At 38.3% G+C, this 21,698-nt stretch overlaps 2 protein-coding genes across 18 annotated transcripts in view; both read left to right on the top strand.

Moving 5' to 3' along the window:
* The window catches only part of ESRP2 (epithelial splicing regulatory protein 2), a 180,198-nt gene that overhangs the window by 89,940 nt on the left and 68,560 nt on the right, over window positions 1–21,698 (top strand). For 11 of the 17 annotated variants that reach the window (XM_039382525.1, XM_039382524.1, XM_039382521.1 and 8 more), the window contains 5 exons: window positions 4,059–4,143; window positions 7,040–7,152; window positions 13,454–13,578; window positions 16,603–16,709; window positions 18,847–18,964. The gene's annotated coding sequence lies outside the window, so the exon portion shown is untranslated. Of the gene's footprint in view, window positions 1–4,058; window positions 4,144–7,023; window positions 7,153–10,827; window positions 10,943–11,746; window positions 11,851–13,453; window positions 13,579–16,602; window positions 16,710–18,846; window positions 18,965–21,698 lie in introns of those variants that run through there. The other 6 variants (XM_039382522.1, XM_039382523.1, XM_039382527.1 and 3 more) reach the window with 6 other exon arrangements.
* LOC114003262 (leukotriene B4 receptor 1-like) lies at window positions 9,054–10,834 on the top strand. The gene has a single exon (XM_039382573.1). The coding sequence runs from the start codon at window positions 9,286–9,288 to the stop codon at window positions 10,294–10,296; it is 1,011 nt and encodes a 336-aa protein (XP_039238507.1). The 5' UTR covers window positions 9,054–9,285; the 3' UTR covers window positions 10,297–10,834.

Here is a 21,698-nt window from a genome sequence, read left to right as displayed (position 1 = left end):
AGACAAACTTGTACCCTCTGAGGCAGAAAGGTGATTGTAATCTGCAGGCAGGATACTTTTCAAGTGAGGAGAAGATTTGGAGAGAAAGCAGAATTCAGCATGATGTTGTTGTGAGGCTTAACATGTCTTCCAAGATGAAGGGTGGTTGGGGAGGGCACAGTGACATGAGTCAGGCAGCAGCACTGCGGGATTCTAGCACACATGTAATGAAAAGGCAAGAGACCACTGTTTAATAAGCACTTCCAGCCAGTGTCACACCTGTTTGGTATCCCAGCTGGGCAGCGTGTCAGGGAAGTTGCTGAGAAATACAGGGCTTAGGAAATCTGCTAGCTCAGAGCTACTTCTGAAGAGACACAACACTGCTGCTGCTACATCCAACTGATTACTGCCAGAATGAACCCATTTCTGGAAACACAACTGTATCCAGAAGAACTGAAGGTGGTGTCAGTAATTTAGTTATGTATTGAGGGGGATGCTGGTCTTTGTCTAGTCTCCTTAGGATTTCACTCACTCATTTTCAGTGCTAAATTGTTCCAACACCCAAGGATGGAAAAAATCTGACACTGATCATATTTGATGAGAGAGTCCAGCCTATAAGAAACAATCTGAGAGTTCCTCTTTAGTGGGTGCATTAAAAAATGAGCCGATGAGAGTTTACCTGAATTTTAAGGAATGTGTAAATTTTTTTTCTTCATTTTATAGTTATGGCTCTTGGGATCTGAAATGTATGGGCAATCCCATTAAAAGATGCATCTGGTTGAGCAAATGGTCTTCTTAGATGTGGACATGTAATGTACATAGATCGCTCATTTATTTTCTACCCTTTGAATCCAGATTATCACATTAAAAACTAGATACAAGTAGGAAAACTGACTACAGTTAAGATCCAAATTAGACAGACACACATTTTACCAAAGTTTCTTGATTAACATTAAAACCCAAACAAAATTAACAAAATTACAAAATTAATTGTTCAGATCTGAGTTTTGATTGTCACTATATGTAAAAATAAGTGCCTACAAATGCACAGGCACTTACTGTACCATCCTTTGGGCATATTAAGTTTAAAAGTATTGCTTGATAATTCCTGTAAGCACATAGTTCCGTTCTAGACTGAGGGGCACAGGCAGTTGGGAATGGTTAATCATGGGAAAATGCCTTAATCAGCAGCATCACAAGTATCACCATGTCAGGCTGTGTCAAATGTGTCAGTGCAAAAATACAGTTACAGGAAAATTAAGGTTGGAAGTGATTTTGAAGGTCATTATTCTAATCCTTGTGTTCAAATCATAGCTAGGAACAAATTTGGATCAGGGTAGTTATTCTGTTGGGCAAATAAGTGGATATAAAATGAAAATTCTAAAAAATTCCACCGTTTCATATAGCACATTCCTGGTATTAACACTGAATAAAGGGCATTTTGAACAGGGGCAGTGAACTAACATGTCCTGCTTTAAACTGCATGATGATGTTCTAGAGACATCTGTGCTTGTTAGAAAGGAGAAGCTTGCCAAAGGCTATCTGGACACTGTACTTTGAGAAGATGGACTGAGTGGAACAATTTTTATTTTTTTTTAATTCGTGTGCTAAAAACAGCTTGAGACACTGTAAATGTTTCTGCCATGCTACACTGACAATAGACTAACACTCTCAAGAGTTTCTTCATGGTATGGTGGAATTAATTTGGCTATCAGTGGTTGGCAGCCGGAATTGAAGCTGCTCCGATTGCAGCTGTAGAAGCAGTAGAAAATGGGTACTGCTATCATGTGACATCAAAACAAATTTTCTGCTGAAAGCAAGAAATACATGAGTTTCCATGTGGCAGATAAATTGGTCTCATGATTTCCTGTAAAATGTTATAAGATTATGGGGCAATTTCAACTCTTGTGCTTGGACCTTATCCCAACATAACTTGTAAAAACAATTTTGCCGTGTTAGTGTGTTTTAAAGGTGCCTTGATTAGCTGCAGAAAACAATTCTCTCAAGGCTTCTCTCTTACTCTCTTCTATGGGATATTTCCTCATTTGGACAATCTGCTAGATAGTACTGATTTTTTCTTGTTGTGTTTACACAAGATGATTGTTCTCAGATGACATAGAAGGACTAATAGTGTTCAAAATGTAAGTTATTTTTAAAAGTCTATTTAAATTCTGGTTTTATATGCTTTGGGGTTGTCTTCTTGACATCTGTATAAACTTGTATAGAAGTTAGTATTACATGATGGCAATAACCTAGAAAATTCAGTCTAACTCTGTTCAATGCCTCGACCAGAGGACTAGAACATGGATAAAGTCTGTGACTGGATTTGTGATTTGTCCTGATGGGGGGATCCCTGGTGCCCTGATCAGCAGATGCTCAGCAGCAGTGTCTACCACCACACATCCCCGTTCAGACCTTGCAGCTCAAGGGACAGGAGCCCAGCAGTCATGAAAAAGGCATCGCCACACGTTTGCTGTGTCGGAAGAGAACAGATGTTAGAGATACTGTTCAGCACCATGGAGGATTAAATGCTTCCCACACAGTGACACAGAACGAGACACAAAGCTACCAAGAAAAAAGTAATATACACAATTAAAGCTGCCTCCCATACCGTGCCAAATAATGGCAATGGTAAATTACACTTCAGTTTTAGTGGTTTAAGCACAGAATAGGATACACAACAGACAGAGATACAAAGCTCTACCAGATAGAGGATAACCTATGGTTTAAGGATTATAAGGTAATTGCATCACGTGAGGATTTCTATGATTGTGGAGCATCTGGAGTAAATGAAGGAAGAATGACACAGTGACCTTTGGAACAGTCTTCTAAATGCTAGAGCACAGACTGGCATTGAGAAAGACAAAACCTAATTATTATTTTTGTGGTTTGAATGTAAACTAAACTAATCCACAATTTAAAAGAAGAAAAGAACACTTTTGAGTGCAGTATGGACAAGCAAGCTGTCCTCCTTGTCACACTGCAGCAGGGTCAAACAAATAGACTTGAGATGGGGGATCTGAGACCTCCATGTGGCTTGATTTGTTTTGTTTTCTCTCATCAGCACACCGTGGTTTAATTGAACTCTTGAACTTCAGTCTGTTCCTCTGTCTGAAAGAGAACATAAAAGAGCTGAATGAAGAGATGATGAAAAGAATGAAGGGATGATGAAAAGCATGGCATGATTGCTGTACAGGGTACAGAAAGGGATATAGCTGCATTCCTGTGTGCAAGAACTCTTCAGGCTGCAGCTCAGAAATGACAACAGATGCATTGTTAAGTCAGGGAATTGTTTAGTCAGGGAAGGACTGTGGAAAGGGTGAACAGGGGTCTGCTGTTCACTGGTTTTCCAACACATGAACTTGGTGAGCCAGAGGAAACCAACAGGAGAGCAGCAAACAGACAGAGTGAGGAGGTTCTTCACACAGCAGGGATCAAAGCTGCAGTGCTACAACTTCACCTGAGTTCAAGGATAGGCCTAGGAAGTCTACAGAGTCCACAACACTTTATTAAACACACAAAACCCATCTCTGATTCAGGAAACTCCTCAGCTACAAATGACTAAATGCCAGAGAATATGTGGGGCAAGTATAGTCACACATGGCTTGTTCTTATATTCTTCCCTAAGCACCTGCTTCTGGCTGCGGCCAGGGACAAGATCCTGGGCTAAAAGGACTTTTTGGTCTGACTCAACACTAGAACATAAGGAATAAGACAGCCTAAACCCAGATCATGTTATTAGGCTCAAGATTCAAATATAGGAGTAATGTATCAGATTACTTTAGAGTCTATTAGCCATTTCTCCTATTAAAATCCATAAATAATTATATTTTTTAACTAAGAAAATTGTGCTAGCTTTTCACTTTCTGCCAGTGAAAACATGCTTCATTTGATGGAGAAGTTATCATTGTTCACAGCCATTTCTAATATTGTATAAAAATTCTACAGAAGCAATAGATCACATTACAGAATGATAAAAAATTACCTGTGCCCGAAGATTGCATATCTTACACTTTTTCCATGCGATATATTATGGGTGTGCTTAGTAAAGAGCTGTCACTGACTACTTTTTATTTCAGATTAAGAATGCTTGGACAAGATCACTCTGAAGAGCAGCATGGTGCAAAGTGCAGGTTTCTGGAGCTGTGCAGAACAGCATGTCAGGTATGGTAATTACTGAGTGCTGAGGGCGTGGGCATTGCTCTCCAGGTTTCTTCAGCTAACACACCTCCAGTGGCTGCTACAGAGCAGGAGAACACTCTTGGTATTCCTCATACGATCCTACAGCCTTGCTAATTTCAGCACAATTAACCAGCCTCCTGAGAGAAGGCCACAAAACCAGGACTTCATGTCACACTAGAACCCAAGCTAGTGGTGTTAAAGGAAATAAGTCTTGAAAAGTGCTCAAATCTGCTGAGCAGGGTTGTTTCATAACATGAGAGATCACAATTTGATCTGCTTTTCAAAAAGACTACAAGAAGACACAAATGGAAACTACACTGAAGGAGCAATTGTTAATATATTTACCAAACTTTCCAAACTTTGTTCCTTCGGAGGCATAGAAAATTAAATTTATTTAATTAAAATTAATGTTATTTTTATTGCAGAAGGATTTGCCCTTACTGTATCAGTTACAGCAGAATGTAACACTGGAAATGGATATATACCAAAACAGAACTAAGACAGCTAGAAATAAGAGTATTTAGAATAATGTGATCTACAAGACAAAAAAGATATTGTGATTTTTATCTATAAATTTATCAAAAAATTAGAAACCATATTGAAATTCTAGTCACAATCATCCAACCTCCTAATGCAGGAGAACCTGTTCTGTAGAGACCCGCGGCCTTGAAGCTCCGTGGTCTGCAGGCTGAGCCAAAAAGCAAAGGTGGTTCCCCAGTGCCGCCCTGTGTTGAAAATACAGAACTACACGGGAGAGCCCTTGACGTCAGGTCATGGTCCAGGAAACAGCGTGTGCTCGGGTAACGAGCAAAACAGCAGCAAAACAACCTCTGTCGCTGCTGCGCATGCACTGTGAAGTGTGGGTTTGTGTTTTTAATCACAGGTCCGTTACTAAGACATACACTGCGAAAGACTTTCATCGCTCTGATGAATAACAAAAAGAGACATCGATCATACGGTAGAATAATATTTACATGCAATCCCAGTAAACAAGGTAAAATGGCCATAGGTTTAGCTAAACAATAAGTAAAAAAAACAAAAAAACCCCAAAAAAACCAAAAACAAAACACCAAAAAACAAGTAATATTTGGCAGCAAATCGTCCAGGTAGTATTTGTCATCACTAATTTATTACTCAAAAGGAAGAGTATGTAAATGCTGTATTTGATGTACCCAGTAGCAATTGTAGTGCCAGATATGCTTGTGCCAGATAAGGATTTTGGCCAGCAACAGTTTGCATACATACAAATAGCAGGTTAGTGATAGCTGATTCAGGGCAGGCCAGAATCTCACCTTAAACTGTAATGCATCTATACATTTCCTGTTCAAAACTTGTACTGTAACAAGAAACTAAAATTGTGTACATTCATAGTAATGTTGAGAAAAGATATCTTAAGTTTTTCATAATCTCTGCATAATTGTTGTTCGCATTTCTGCTTATAGTCAGAATTATAAATATAGTTCACTACCTTAATTAACACCTCTAATATGATGCACCTGGTATGTCTGTACTAGGACACATGTTCTGACTGCCTGTGATCAGTCTGTTAGGGCAAGAGAGGTGCAAATATGTAAACATGTATGGTGTACATACAACAGGAGCCTTGTAAGCACTTCCCCTGTCAAAGTTCTAAAGCAGTTTCCCTGAGCTTAACAAGAAGGAAATATTTTCTCTAGCCAGTCATATAAAACTATCATTAATTGCCACTGAGCTGAGTAAAGAATACAATTTTTTAATATCTTTAGAATACTGATTAACAACAATGTACACAGCACAGAATATTTCAAACTTCATAGTGCAAAGTACACATCTTTTATTACATTCTGGAACTGATCCCAGAGTAGCTCTTCACAAAGTTATTTTCTCTGTGGTAAAGCAGCACTGAGAGTGTTCTCACACCTGCTGTCACAAAGCGTTTGCAAGACCATAGAAGTGTGTGGTGTGTGTCTTTTCCTACACTGCACTTTCCTTTGCAGTAATGGCAGAGCAGAGATATCAACAGCTGCTTTGCACCTCCATGAAATCCCATTTATATAGGAGAGAAAGCAACATTTAGGTCAGCTGTGAACTAACCCGTAGTTTTCTGATCAAGGCAAAGTGTGTCATTTTCACACCATTGAATTGAGGTTTTTGTAAAACATTGGTACAAATCCTGCAAATACTACCTTGATTCAAGGCTGAAGAAGTCAGGGGTTCGGACTAGTAACTTCCTCCCCTCAGCATTAGCAGGAAACAAGGTTATAACACCAGTCCCAGCATCTCAGCAGACACATGATACTGGGAAATCATTACTGCACAGTCACTTGCTAGATAAACATCCAGGGGATCCTCCCGAAGACAAAATTTAAAGAGGATTTTCAAAGTCTTTTTGGCACAGCTGTTGATATAACTCATGTGTTGTGGGTTTGCCATGCCTTGGCTGCATGGAGGGGTGGATGCACTTTGTGCAGAGGCTCTGACCCAAAGACTCTCAGAATCTTGAAGTGAAATTCTGATTCTCAGAATAAATATGCAATTATAATTTATAAATATCAATTCTAATTTACATTTGGTGGTGCAAACACAGCTGTTTGAAAATGCTCAGTAGTGGTGCAAATTACAGAGCGTCCAGCAGAGGGAAGCTCATGCATGCATTCAAAGTGAAATAAATCATTTGAAGGTCGAGTGAAACACACACCTGATATTTTAGCCAAAGCAAATTCTATTCAAAGTGGTTTGTAGCAGTAACACAGAATTCTTGAGCTTGGAAATTTTTCAGAAGTTATTTGCCAATCTAAAGGTGACAGACTTACAGGAACTTTCCTGTGTTGGTGGCCGAGTTGTTGCACTACATGTAATATGCATGCACACAAAAAACTTCAGGTTGTTTTTTTTTAAGCACACAGATGCAGCCTAATTTCACTCCTGTTGATGAATTAGACCAGAGCGTCTTGGTCTGAAGTCCAGATTCGCGGTTCCATTCGTTAAAGCCCCACCCATGTTTGGTCACCAGTGAGTAAGATCCTGAGTTGTTCAGCCACTGTTGTGTTTTGTGTGTGATTGAATATACTGTGTTGCTCCCCCTATTAATGGAAACATTTGCTAAATTTTCCATAAAGTTCGTGTACTACTAATGTAAATTTGATGACAGTCAGACACTTTTACAGAACATTGAAGACTGCTGACAGTCTGCAGTTTTTATAGTGAGCCAGGAGTCACACAGAGCTCTTCAGAAACATGCTCCCTAGCTAACATTAACTCTAAGGTCTGTGATATTTAGTCTAATAGCCTGTCTTCAGAGTCTTATTCAAGCAAATCTTAGTATTTCAATACTTCTCTGGGATCTTTTTAGAAACAGAAATCCCAGTTCAGAGATTCATTTGTTTTCTTGTTCAAATGAAAGACACAGCCAGAGGCAGAGGCCATCTGGCAAGCAAACTTCAGCTGAAGTGGAGAAACATGTTTGGGAAAACTGTAAGGACAGATGCTTTGGAAGTTCAACCACACACCACTGGATTAGAACTATACTAATACCAATGGTTGTACAGACAACTGCTCTTTTCCAACAAAAGATGGACTTAAAGAACCTGCCAGTCCCTGTAGCACTGTGTGACAAAAAGTACTAGGCATCTCTCTTTGTTATTTTTTTTTCCAATAAAAATCTGCATCTTAGTTTAATCTAGATAACCCACTGGCAATAAATTAAGAAATAAACCTTATGAAGTTACTTCTGGAGAAATAATGTGTATAAAGGTGATTTCATTAGAAGAAGCAACATTGCCCAGAACTTCCTCCCATTTTCACAAGTGGTTTTCAGAAATTCCCTTTAGAATACAAACAACTTGGTTGGGATTTTCCCCTACCCAATCTTTATTAAATGTAGTTAAAAATGAAAGGAACTGGAATCATGTATCAGATTAAATCCAAATTAAAATTTATTACACAAATAGTATTTTGAAGATATAATACTTCAGTGGAGTTATTCTGGATTTGCTTTTGATCTCATTATACACTTACGAGATCAAAACCAGCTAAGCTGATTTGGGGGTGATGATGTTGCAATCCTTTTTACATGGTGAAAAATACTTTTCAACTTGATATTATGCACTACATTTGCCAGGTTTGTAAAATTAGGGAAATAATCTGTATCACATTCTTAAATTTAGAAAACCTATGCATAACTCCTTTGTTTCTGTGATTCTTTTTTCATGGCAAATACCCTTCCAGTTTCACTTCTATGACTCTTGAACATTTCTCTTGTGCTGCTGTTTTAGTTCCTCCTTTAACATTTTAGAATTTAACTTCAAAAGAAGATGTTTTGAGATCAGGATAACAAAATAGTTTCATATTCTTTGGCCAGACTCTGAAGAATTTGGGATACATTCAGGAGGACAACATAGTCATATATTTTCTCTCTGACATGGAGCATTTCCTCCTGTGAGCCTGTATCCAGACTGGAAATCCTCATGGTTATTGTTTGGCTAAAGAATGGCAATTTCCCAGAGAATTCAAGATACAGGTCCAACCCACTTTATTGTACCAAGACAGTCTCACTATAGGGCAAATGTTGATTTCCTCTATGCCAGTGTATTTCTAAATTGTGGTTGACTGTTTTCTGCTGAATTAAAAGAGGTGACAGGAAGACAGTAAGCACAACTTTTTATGCTTTGAAACAGAAATTCCTGTCAAACATATAATGCACATTTGTAGTTTATCTGCCACCCCTCTTATTTTTTTTGTTTCTATAAAATAAAATGTTGAGTTAACTCATGTGAGCAAGCTCACAGCTGTTGATTAGATCAGTAACTTCAACAAAGTAGTGAGTTTCTTTAAATAAGGACAGCTTAGAAAGACCACCAACAGGCTTCAAAATCTGCTAAAGCATGATGGATGTAAAACTGAAAGCAAAGTCAGATGCTGCACTGTATTTTTATTTTTGCTTTGTGTGCAAAAATGCACATCTTCCTAAACAACAGGAACTGCCCTATGTGGTCAGATGTGTGTAAGAGCGAGCATTAGGATAGGAGATCATAGGCCACACTACCCTACAGAGCAGCAGTTAGAGAACTTGCTCTCCAGTAGCTCACTAACACCTTCAGAATAAAAGCAGGGCCCAGAGCAACCAAGAACTGAAGAATTTCCAGAATGAGTCAAGCTGAGGAAAGCAGTGTCCACTCAACATGGAATATTGTGAGGTCAGTAGTCTGCATAATACTGAGCTTGTCATTTATTATTGGGACCCCCGGAAACTGCATCGTCATCTGGACTGTTTGTAGAAAAATGAAGCAAGTGTCTCTTTCAGTGCTGCTGATCTTGAACCTGGCCATTGCTGATGTCCTCGTGCTGATCACTTTACCAATCTGGATTTACTCCTTTGCTGACTCATGGGTTTTTGGAGTCATCTTCTGCAAAATACTGGTTTTCATTATTTACTGCAGCATGTATGCAAGTATATTTCTAATTACAGCACTGAGCTTGGAGAGGTTAGTGGCTGTGTTTTACCCTTTCACAATTCAAAGATACAAAAGAAAAGAAAAGATTTCTTTAATCATGTTCCTCATTTGGTTCCTGTCTATTACTTTTGGCATTTCTGTCATTCCCTTTCAAGAGACAGAAGAAATGAATGGTCAACTGCTCTGCACATGTCGCAGCTACTCTTCTAACAGACAGAAGGTGTCATATCTTTTGCTGGAGACCCTTGCAGGTTTTGTAATCCCTTTTGTAATTCTTTGCACTTGTTATGTGTGTGTAGCCCGAAGGATAAGCAGAATGACTTACCAGTCTAAGCAGCGATCAGGCCGGCTCATTGCCAGCATCGTGGTGGCATTCATTGTGTGCTGGTTCCCTCACCACCTCTTCAACGTCCTAGATATTATTTCCATCCAAATAGAACTCTCTCATGAGGAAATGTCTTTGGCACTGGATGAAATTGTAGACAAAGGAGTGTACATCTCTGGAGCACTTGTGTTCATCAGTAGCTGTATTAACCCTCTGCTTTATGCTTTTGCTGCACGAAGATTTCAGAATCACCTGAGATTTGCCAAGATGTCAAAGCTGTTTGAGCAGATGAGTCAGACTGTGACAGAGGAAGACAAGAAAAGAAGTTTGGTTGTAAACAAACAAGAAGATGTTTTAGTAGGCACAGAAAATCTCTAACAAGGAACTCAGTGATTAATCTGTGTCATTTCTTCAGTAGTCCTTTCTCCTCATACTCTAGTTTCATTTATTAAGCAGTCCAGGGAAAGCTAGAGACAGATAAAAGCTTTTTGGTTTGGTTTTTTTCTTGTGTGCTTTATAAGAATTGGCACTGACAACCTAGTTCAGTTCATAAGTTAGTATCCACATCATGAAATAAGCATTATTTCACTGTTGCTGAGAACCTCAGCAAGGTGGATAGAAGCTCAAATTGTAAGGAATACAGCATTTTTACTTTCCATTGTATTATTTCTGATTTCTAGGAAGTCTGTGAGCAGAAAATAACTCCTTGTGGAAAGGAAAGGCTTTGAAAATTTAAAACTAAGTTTTTCTTCAGAAAAAATCGTTAGATGGTCAAAAATCCTTATATAATCTAAAGTTTTAACAGTCCATAGTTAAATTCTTGATATGGGTAAGAAGTTTTAAAGTACAATAATGACATACTCTTCTGGGTAGATGGAAAATCTAAAGCTATTTTTATTCATTATTTAGGTTTGAAAATAATATTGTTGTTTACACAGTCAAGCTCCTTTACTGCATTACTTCGTGGTAACAGGTTTGAAAAAGTCAAATGTGAAGTGTGATACATCTCCAGAAAAAACAGGAGGTATGAGAACTCTGTGTTGTGTGACAAATAGGATTACAGACTGCATGCTATATTTGATGTCAAACACATTGCATACTTCAGAGGCAATTCAACTATTGATGTATTAAATATATGTCCTCTGAGTATCCTCCAAATTTTTGATTCAGTTAAGCTTCCAAGATGTCTGTTAAATTATGGAGGAATTGGATCAGGCTTAGGTGAGAAGGAACGAGAGATCCTTGATACTATTTGTAATGTCTAAGAAAATATGGTAGCAGTACAAAGTATCTAACATCAGAAGAACTTCACCTTGCAAATAAAAGTGTTACTTTTTCTTCTCTTGTAGAATAGAGTGGACTTCACCATGAGAAACCCATAAATTTAGTACTTGCAAGGATTTTAGTTTTGTTAATGTGTGCAAACTCACTGTGAAATACTGCATGTTATCAAGTGTTTGCTTTTGAAGTTTTATTTATTTCAATTGTGCCTAACATTTTTATGCTTACTTTTCTTAATTTTTAAGTCAATAATTTGTAATAAGATCAAGATAACTACTGATTAAGAAACATATTGTAATTTCCTGTACCTTGTTCTGGACAGCTGCTAAATAGTTATGTTACTCATTCTTACAAAGAAATTACAAATACTAACTAGAACTTAATTTTCCAAGTCTGATTATGTCACAGCCGAGTATATTTAAGTTGTATTAATTTAACTTGTAGACTAAAATAAACATGGGGAAGTAAAATCCTTAGCTAATGGGAAAATATTTCTCTAAACTTTGCATATGTGTTATTCCTGCTTGTTATCAAAAAGTCATTATTTCTTCTCAATAAGAGAAAAGTCCACAGCAGAGAGAGCTTTCCTTCAATAGGATTCCTTCACTGAAATTAAAGAAAACTTTAACAAGACCTTGTTTGCAGCAAAGAGTAAGAAACAGATGAAACCCTTCAGACTTTACCCCATCCACCTCCAACTCTTTTTTCATCCCACCAATGCCTCTTTAATTGTTATTAGTACATTCAGTATAACAACATGGCATTATCTCACAAAGAAAGCAGTAACTTTAGTTCTCTACCCCATAAAAAGTGAAGTTGTATTTCCCTGTGTTCCTGAGGCAGGAGTCACTTGCTATTGAACACCCCAGCACAGGTGAGCCTGTGCCATGGGCACGGGTGAGCCTGTGCCATGGGCACAGGTGAGCCTGTGCCATGGGCAGTGAGCACTGCACTGCACTGCAGCCTGGGCCACGAGGAGCCAAGCACTGCACAACTCACGGGGGGAAGGACCCAGACAAACTTCAGTACAGGCTACCTGACCCGAATTTTCCTTTCTGTCAGTCTGTGCCCTATACCTAGCATGAATTTTCTGCCTCAATATTCAGTTCACACACTTTCTCCACTGCTTTTTACTCATAACTGTGCTATTAAAGTAAACCATGTGATCCGTTCAAGGAACTAGAGCTGTCTCTTATGTTCTCATGAATGGCCTTGGACAGCTGCCTCCAGTAGTCAGGCATCTTTCAGAACTATGTTTCTTTTGAAGGCTGTTTGAGGTGTAGTAAAAGATACTAAAACAGCAACCTTAACTTATTTCACTTTTATACAGAGCAAATAGAGTTAATTCTTGCAAATGTTGGTATGCACAGATAAAAGCCCCACCAACTTAATATTTTTGTTGCCACAACTGTAACTGAGCCCATAAGAGTCCATGTCAGCAGGTGGTGACAGTTCACTGCTGCCTCCTTTAGCAGGTGAACACCAGTGTACCAGGCCTGCTGCTCCAGCTGTGCCAGCGTGCTCTGGCACCAGGCAACAGGGACTGCAGTAGGCCCATTCAGCCACTGGACCTTCTCCTCTCCTAAAGTACTGAATCCCAGCCAAACCTAAGGTCTAGCATAGATTGGGTCCAAAATGCTGCATCTGATGATAACGATATTCATGCTTCTTGTTGGCTGCCTTACAAATCCATTTGACAGATTATATTGGAAGACTGGTAGAAAACAAAGATTTTCCTTGATTGTTCAACCTAGGTCAAAATAGTGACTATCAAAATAGAAAGTGAGATCAGTCTTGCTAGTAACTCTTGAGACACTTACTCTCCTGGAAAAAATGAGGTTTCGTGTCATTCGAGTTCCTCTTATTTTTCGTACTCACTAACTGTGCCATCCTCGTTTATGAAGTCTGCCTGTGTGCTTGCAGTGTCCAGCTATTTCTCATGACACAGCAGGGACGAAGGCTGAGCTGAGAGAAGGCCACTTCAGTCACCTGAGTCAAATCACCTCAGGTTACACTGAAATACAGGGAACATAATGGAATCAGTGCAACACTGCTTAGAACACTGAGTACTAGGAGGTGACCAGATAGTTTAAATCTGTAAAAATTAATAATCTTCTAACATTTATCTCCTAACATTAAAGTCTTACCCAGTCTGAAACTTGCTGTGAACGTTCCCTGGGTTTTCGCTGGGAATTTATCATGTTTACCGTAGTAGGATCATGCTGCTTAAAGTGAATTCATGCTGTATTCACAGGATTGAAGGAAAACCTGAAGAATTTTTAGTTCATAAATAGCCAATATACAAGAAGGATAAAAAAGATCATAAAGAAAAAGCATCAACATTACACCTTTGCTGCCTGCTGACATCAAAGCATTTCTGTAAGCATCATGGTAAAAGAGTTATATCAGATATCTGGGTTAAAACAATGGAGCTTTGTGTATATTTAGAGGCAACTGATAATTTAAGAAGTAGCACAAGGAATATGAGAGATCCTTATTTGAGGCAGAAACAGGGAAACTGCATTATACTAAAGAAATCTTTTTTTTTCTTTAACAAAACCATCAGAACATTTTCTAGGAAGAAGTAGAGCACAGTTAAGAGCCATTTTAAAGACAGTTAAGGCTATGGTTGTGAAACTCTTAGGCTTACTATTAACAGAACTAAAAGAAAGATTTGCCTGCAGTACTTGTGTGAAAGGAATAATAGAACCTGAAAGCTAACAGGTGGCACAGAAACAACATAGGAATGCAAATTCTTTCACGTTCAAGCAAGAGTCTGGTACAGAATAAATATTTTAGAAGATGCAGAATTAACAAGTATTAACAGTGGTGAAGATTTTCTCTACAGGTTTTTCTACAACTCTTGTATTACTCTCTTTTCTGCATGTATTGGGAAAGGGGAAGAGGAAGGAAAAGCTGTTGGCTCTTTTTTGAGTAGAAAAGCATGAGAAATAAGTCAGTTAAGATTATTAAGAACCATATGGACTTAGAACAAAAGTGAGAAGTTCAGCTATGAAAGCTGAGTATAAAAAGAGAACAGACAGGGAAGTGAAAGCTACTCTGTTGCAACACAGTTTCAGATTTTTGTAAATGCTTTCTTGTCAGATCAGTTAATCGCTAAAACAGTTCTTTATTAGAAAACTTCTCAGTGTGATCTGCACTGGTCGTTAATAGGTTAAAGAAAAAAATCCAGTTATACAGAGTTTAGAGACAGAAGCCTGTCCTCTGAGAGGGCGAGTGGCTTATGCTGCCCCTGTTGGCATTGAGAGTTGGGTGTGACCAGGACTATGGCCACTGGAATTTCAGAGACTTTACAACACTGTTTACAGTCCTAAGAAAGTTCTTGCACTGATAGGTGTGGAGATAAGAGAATCAGATGCAATCTGATTCCTTCATGTGTTCTTTCCCCTTAAATCAATTATTTTAAAAGTCATGCAAGTGGTTCTTAGTAAGGATTCAACATTTTAAAGCAGATTCATTTAAGTCGAAGAAAGGTTCGGGTTAGAAAAAAATTATTTTTATGGAATGTGTCAAATCAGTGATTTAAACGATGGAATTAACGAAAAAGATGCACCAGAATCTTCCAGTACAGGTTAAAGAGTCACAGCTCTTAAGTCAGGATTTTATACCTCTGCTACGACTGCAAAATCCATTTATTCTTCATTTAGTAGAAATCAGCTGTTTAAACTACAACTTGATTGCAAAAATAACTGGATACACTTCAGTTTTGGCTGCAATTGTGTAGGTACTAACAGTGAGAACTGTACTGAGACATCTCAAAACATTAGTGTGTCGTAATTATGATGTCCATAAAGTGAAGGGGATGTCCAGATGGCTTTAAATCAGAGGATTATTGGTTTAGACTGCCCCTACTAGATCTTAAAGTGAAAAAGCAGACTTTTCATTTTTGCATAGCAGATCTGTTTATGGTGTGGCACATTACATAAAAAATTCAGGGCTAAATATTTAATCTTCAGAGAATTATGAATTTGAAGCACTACTTATGGCCTGTCATCAGCCTGGTAGTGTCACCATAAAAGCGACCATAGGAAAAGAGCTGCATGAAGATCATTTCTGGTCACTGTATCAGTGATGCTGTGGGAAGGTGTGGCAGTGTGGACAATCTGAAAACAGGTTATAGATTCCGGATCTTAGCTGCACTGCATAACTTCCAAAGTTACTGTGATATTACATTCACTGTATAATTCCCTATTGAACTTGGTCAGTAGTAGCAGAAACTTAGAAGTCATGGACACTTTGTTAAGCATTGTAACTAATGAATTACATTAATGTCCATTACATTTAAAAATATAGCCAAGAAGCTTCAGCTGTTCTGTGGAAGGGAAAGTCACAGCTAAACTGAGGGAAACGTTTAGCAGGGAGGTTTTTTCCATGCCTTGCTCTCTCCTGCCACCATATGGCTTTTCCATTTAAAAAAAGGCCTAATTGTAATACCCTCCAAGTCACTGAAATGAGTGGTGAGGTACTTTGTTCCTTGTTTAAGTTGTGAACCATATTTCAGGTTCAAGTCATTGAAGCAGGAAGGTTCACAAAAAACCACAACAGTATATTAAGCATTCAAGTTCTATTCATTTCAGAGTGACCTAACTGGTCTTTTTCTTACTTTTCAGGAGCCCAAGCCCCCACTGTTTCAAGCATTGCATAAATTACATGAACTGAGAATGTTTGACAGAATATAATTACCTCATACCAGAAAATAACTTTTTTTTTCTTCCCAACAAAACCGTCAATAAGCATTTTGAGCTGGACCGTGACTCTTGAACTTGAGTAGCCTACATCTCATCCCACGTGATAGTATTGATTTATAGGCTCTTGGTAGTCTTGAGGTGTTCTCAAAAATTTTCAAAAGATCTTGACTTCCTTGAGATTAATTAGGAATGGTTCTTGCAGTGTTGAAGATGTCCATGATAAGAAGATCATAAAAGCATTTCCTTTCGGAAAAAAAAAAAAGAAGTATTAAGAATACAGCAGAAAACAGAATCAATGAGATTTGGATGCAAATTCCCTTCTTCTCTATAGCCACGTTTAGTTTCTGTATCCAGTGCTTTTACTGTCTATGAACAAGGCTTGGCTTAATTAATCCTATTATATTTGTCACCTTGAATAGCATTATACTAATTGACTAATCCTACCTTTAAAAAGATCAGAAGAACCTGATTTTGCTGAAGAACTTCTCGTAAGCGCTTCTAGGAAAAAGAGTTCACAAATTAAAGGGTTCTACTCATGCTTTCCTTAAATAGCCATTCTACCCCAAGACTCACACTGTATATCACACTAAACCCCAGCCATTTTACTTTGTTCTGTGGTGACTAAAGTAACATGAAAATTGAAGATCTGTCTCTCTGGGTTCACTCCGTGCTCCTGTTGTTTGTTGTTATGCAGATGGGTCCAAGTGTGATGCCAGGGACTCGATGTGTGTGTCAGGATCAGGTCCATGGACAATAACCAGCATCACAAACAGCCAGTGATCACCAGGAAGGACCCCCATGGTAAGTCAGGGCTGAGGTCATGTCAGGAAGTCAGTGCACAGGCCAGGGCCTGTATCAGCGAGGTCCATGGCCACACACAGGCATGGCAGAACTCCAACAGGCAGTCCAACAACACAGGACAGGGAGGGGGCGAGTTCCAGGCCTGATTTTGTGTGGGCTCCAGGACCTATAGGCAGGGTCTGCAGGGTGGAGCTAATCAGAGTCATTAAGGATCATTAGTGCACTCAGGGACCCGTTAGATTCTCAGCAGCAATGGAAACACAAGGAACAAGAACGGGATAATGCAAATTATTCATGGAATAATGCCCACAAGCCACAATTGTCATTTTGTGTAACGGGTTAAGTTTGGGAAACTTTGTATAAAGAGGAGGAACCTCCTAAAAAAACTATGTTATTTTTCCTTTTTAACACTTCAAGGTTGCTACTTTTTCACTTATACTTGCATTCCTTGTAACTTTAATATTACATCTGGAGAAGAATTGTAATAGAAGAACCGGAATATTTTTCCTACATCTAACCCTTTTTCTTTCCTTAATTCTTCAAGCCTCATCACAGTTTTTCTATCTTTGAATAACAGAAAGATACTTTGTTCCTTCTGAGATCCAAAAAATACATCTTAACTTTTTACCATTGGAAATACATGGAAATTCTGTGAGTGCAAGAACTAGGAAAGCATACACTGCTCTGATCACAAAGATGTTATCAAACACGGCACTGAGGATTTTACCTGCTTTGGGTCACTTAACTTTGGCTTGAGTTAACCAGACAATTAAATAGCCAGTGCAACTGATTGGCCATGTGATATGATCTTTCATTTCATTTAAATGAATGCCGTGGGTTGAATAAAGTTAAATATTTAGCATCCTGAGCACAACAGCAAAAAATGAAAAAATGCTTGGTATGTGTTTAAAAACACGATGACACATTTCTCAACAGCAAGTTCACATTGCACTGGCTATAGGGTACTTGTTGCTCTGTAATATAACACATAAATAGTTTTAGGCACACAGAGGGGTAGTGATGTTATTTTAATGTTTCAAATTAATGGTGTTATCCACAAATGTTAAGGTATATCAAAGAGAATTAAACTGTTTAAGAACTCACAGATCATTTTCCTGCCTTTTTTGCCAATAGGTGAGGTGAGCAGGCCTTGAACTGACCTGAAGGCATGGTCTGTTTTACACTTTCCTCACACACAAATTCCACCTTACAACAGGGGAGATGACACCCCTTTCTGTGCTTCAGCTGTTTTTATAATTTCTTAGTTCCTAAATGTTTGTAACATCTTGGAAACACCATTTCTGAAGAAGCTGGGGCCCTGCTACTCCAGGCCAGGGAGCTGCCCCTGCGGCTGCCCCTGTGCCAGACCCTCCAGCTCTGCAGTGCTGAGTTTCATTTCAGGTGTGCTCATTCCAGGTCTTCTTCAGCATGTCAGAGTAGCACAGCGATACACCTCCAAATGGCCTTGCCATTGCTTTTGTGTGTGCCAGGGAAATCCCTTCTCATTTCCTGCATTTACAGGCAAAATTAAACACACAGAGTGTGGCATTGCTGAACTTGGGAAGTGAAGTTTCATACTTTCAGGCTAAGTGTGAACAAACATTTCACCTTATCTGCCTCAGCCAAATCCATTTCCTTTTCCTTCTGCTTCCTCCCGTTTCCATGCACAAAGTGGCTCACCATCATTCCTGTTTAAGGAGGAGGATGGTGGTGTCTCTGATCTCTGCTGTGGGCTGGAACTGGGATGCAGAAACATGCCTCAGGTCAGTATCTTTCAGTAAAGTGAACGAGCAAACAAAACCAAAAAAAACACAACTAAAAAACCTCACAGGAAACCCAGCTTGATATGTCTGAACCAGAAGATAAAGACAAGCCTCTTAAACTAGCAACTTCCCATATTTTGATTAATATTATAGTGTATTCAATTCTTCAAAGAGCTGTATATTAAAGAAACAGTAATCACTAAAAAATCCAATGGCAGGGAGAACTTAAGGATTTCTCTTTCATAACATCATGAGCTGCTTTGAACAATTAATTATCTCTAAAATCTATTGTTTAAATGCTAATTCTAGATGTGTAATTAATGGTTATATGACAGTAAATAAATAATACAGCATACAAATATTTTTTATTTAAGGAAGAAGGATTTTAACCTGTATATGAAGAGGCTCAGGAAATAGGAAATTGGGAATGAAGAGGACTCCGTTCAATCCACAAGAAATTTGAGGGATGCTATAGTAAGAAGGGCAATGAAAGTAAGGAAATATTTCTTGACTAAATTTAAAACTGGCCTAGGAAAACCCAGGCTGCAGGTGTTGATGGAAATGTTGCAGGAATTTTAAAACAGTTTAGTTTTATGACCAGTTATCCAAGGTAAGGCAATGATAGGAAGTAACCCTATCTACTGCCCCAGGGTACGAGCCAGGGGTCAGGAGGGCACTCCTTTTTGTGCCACAACATTACCTGCATCTCAAAAGAAGAATTTTGCTGTTTCTTCTGAGTAGAATTCACATTCCTAGAAAATTCAGATGGTTAATATTCTGGACAAGGAGTTCAGTTTCGTATTTAACAAAATATTCCTGTAGAAATTCTATCATGCCTCACAATGAAAGCCAAAGGTCAGAGTGGGTTCCAGGAGTGCCCTGGTGAGCTGAGAGAGGCTGTGCTGCTTGTGAGCCCCAGCTGGGCTCTCATTGCTCCTGCTTTGGGCAGGGAAAGAGGAGAGGAAGGGAAGTGCCCAAGGCTGCACAATGAATGTCAGGCTAAGAGTTGGAAAAGTATAATAATATATTACCATGGTTAAGTATAGATCTAACAAAATTGTCATCACACAACACAGGAGGGCAAAATGCTTCAAAATTTTATTGTTAAAATACTTTTATGAGTTTCAATAGAATTGGTATAAATTCTATAGGAATTAATACCAGATAGGAAGGTATGTAGGTAGACTTCTTAAGGAAGGTAGACTTCTTAAACTAGGGTTTTTCAAATGGCTTCCTGGATTGACAATAAGGGAGAAATAATAACAGAGAAATTAAAATAATATATTAAAGTTTAAAAAATAAATTTTCTCAGATAGAATGACTAAAATGTTATATATGTAAAGTATATATTAAACATATAAACAATTGCATTTATAAAGTTTTCCACAACTTGATTAAATGAAAGTTTTAGGTTTTGATTGCAAAAGTGTTTAAAGGTGATTTTTAAAAAGCAAGGAATATAGACCTACCTTGTAGGTATTTGATTTCAACATGCCTCAGAGGTCAGACTGCAATTCAAGGTTATTACTTCTTAAGTTTACAGGGAAGATCACACACAAATAGTTGCTTTATGTCCATCACATATAATCCCTCACTTTAGAAATGAGCCCAGAGGCTACTGTAAGATGTCTTAGAAGGCCACAGAACAAAAGGAGTGTTTTTTATTTTAGTTTCATAATAGAACCAAAAAATGATTTTAGTCTCAAACTTGCAGCAAATTGGAAATGCACCCTGAATCCTGGCATTTTTCATTGATAATACAAGCTTTGATTTTTAAAAGTAATATATTTAAGACCCCTGTTGTATTATGCCTGATTTTTACATTCTGAAAATAGAGTTTCTGATATGCTGTGTCATGATTTGGAGTTTTAATATCAGACCTCTAAAATGATGTTTCAAATTGGTTGTATATTTTCAATTTAGATGTGATGAACACAATAGTGTGGGACAGATTTTTTTGTAGGTTAGTTTAATTTTGGGCAGATTATACGTCAGAGAAGAAGATGAAGCCTACATGTCTTATTAATCCATCTAAAATGGATTTCCTTCTCCATCTACAATATATTTATCTCAGTATTACCTTAGTTTCAGGTATCAATCACGGCCAGCTTTCTTCAGGAATTTAAACCCTGTCTCCAAGTGGGACTGCCTGTTACGAATCATTGCATTTAGGAAAAGCAATCCAGTGGGAAGCTGGTTTTGCTGAAGTATCATTCGTGCCTTCACAGCTCTCCATTTTCAGCTGAGCTGGGGGGATGCTGCAGGTGACACCCAGGTTTTTCACTTGGCTTTCACTTTTATGTAACACAGCCATCTCAGAGCCTCTGGCATTTATTTCTTTTATAACCTACAGTATTCACATATTCACTAGAATACAGAGAAAATGATACCTATTCCCAAAAGGTTTAGTGAGCTGATGAATCATCACTTAACCTTTTGCTCAGTCAGCACAAGGAATCAGTCAGCACACAGTAACTGTTTGTGTCTGTGTGCACACATGTATGCGTGCACATACACTGGTATTTTAGGGAGAAATTTGTGTACAGAGAGTGTCATACTTTTCCACAGGATAAATAGTTTTACCAAAGTCATTCAAATAGATCTGTTATAAAAGCAAGGAAAATCCCTAACTATGCAAGGAGTTTGTTCCTGCATAACTGTTGCATGCATTATTTCGTCTCGTTGACTTTAATATGACCACTCCCAAGCTTAAAATTAAGTATGTGCTGAATGTTTAGATTTTTAAAGGAACCAGAATATAAAGATCTTCCCAAACAGAAAGCTGGTCTCAGGGATTTTTTGCTTTTGGAAGAGTTTCCTAAAATGTATTTTACTTTGCCTGATGGTATTTCTGATGTCTTCAACAATTTCTTCACAGGTGTAGTCTATTGCCATGTGCATGTGTTCTTGAAATATGAGATGCATCTGCTCTCTAAAGATATTTAAAAATTGTAACTCCCAGAAGAAAATAATTTTGTATATAAAGAATGAGGGGCCCAGCATGGTCACCTAGCCTGAGTACCTATATGTATTGTACACAAGTTCCTGTTGGCTAACGAAGTATCGTGAAGTGCAGGTTTGTGCAGTAAGAGCAATAACAATCTGGACAAAGAACAGGTTGCAGAGCATGTGATGTGCTGCATATTCACACCCCAGCATGGCCTGTAGTAGCTTGTTTGTACATTTGTACCTACAGGCAGTAGAATCCTTGTTTCACCTTTTGCCT

Source organism: Pipra filicauda, unplaced genomic scaffold (assembly GCF_003945595.2).
Source record: "Pipra filicauda isolate LSUMZ 115617 unplaced genomic scaffold, ASM394559v2 scaffold273_size1055052_pilon, whole genome shotgun sequence".
In the NCBI taxonomy this organism is placed as follows: Eukaryota; Metazoa; Chordata; class Aves; order Passeriformes; family Pipridae; genus Pipra; species Pipra filicauda.
This window is presented reverse-complemented; position numbering and strand designations above follow the sequence as displayed.

Excerpts from the sequence above, each read along its gene's own strand:
- LOC114003262 (XM_039382573.1), top strand. The coding sequence starts at position 9,286 with ATGAGTCAAGCTGAGGAAAGCAGTGTCCACTCAACATGGAATATTGTG.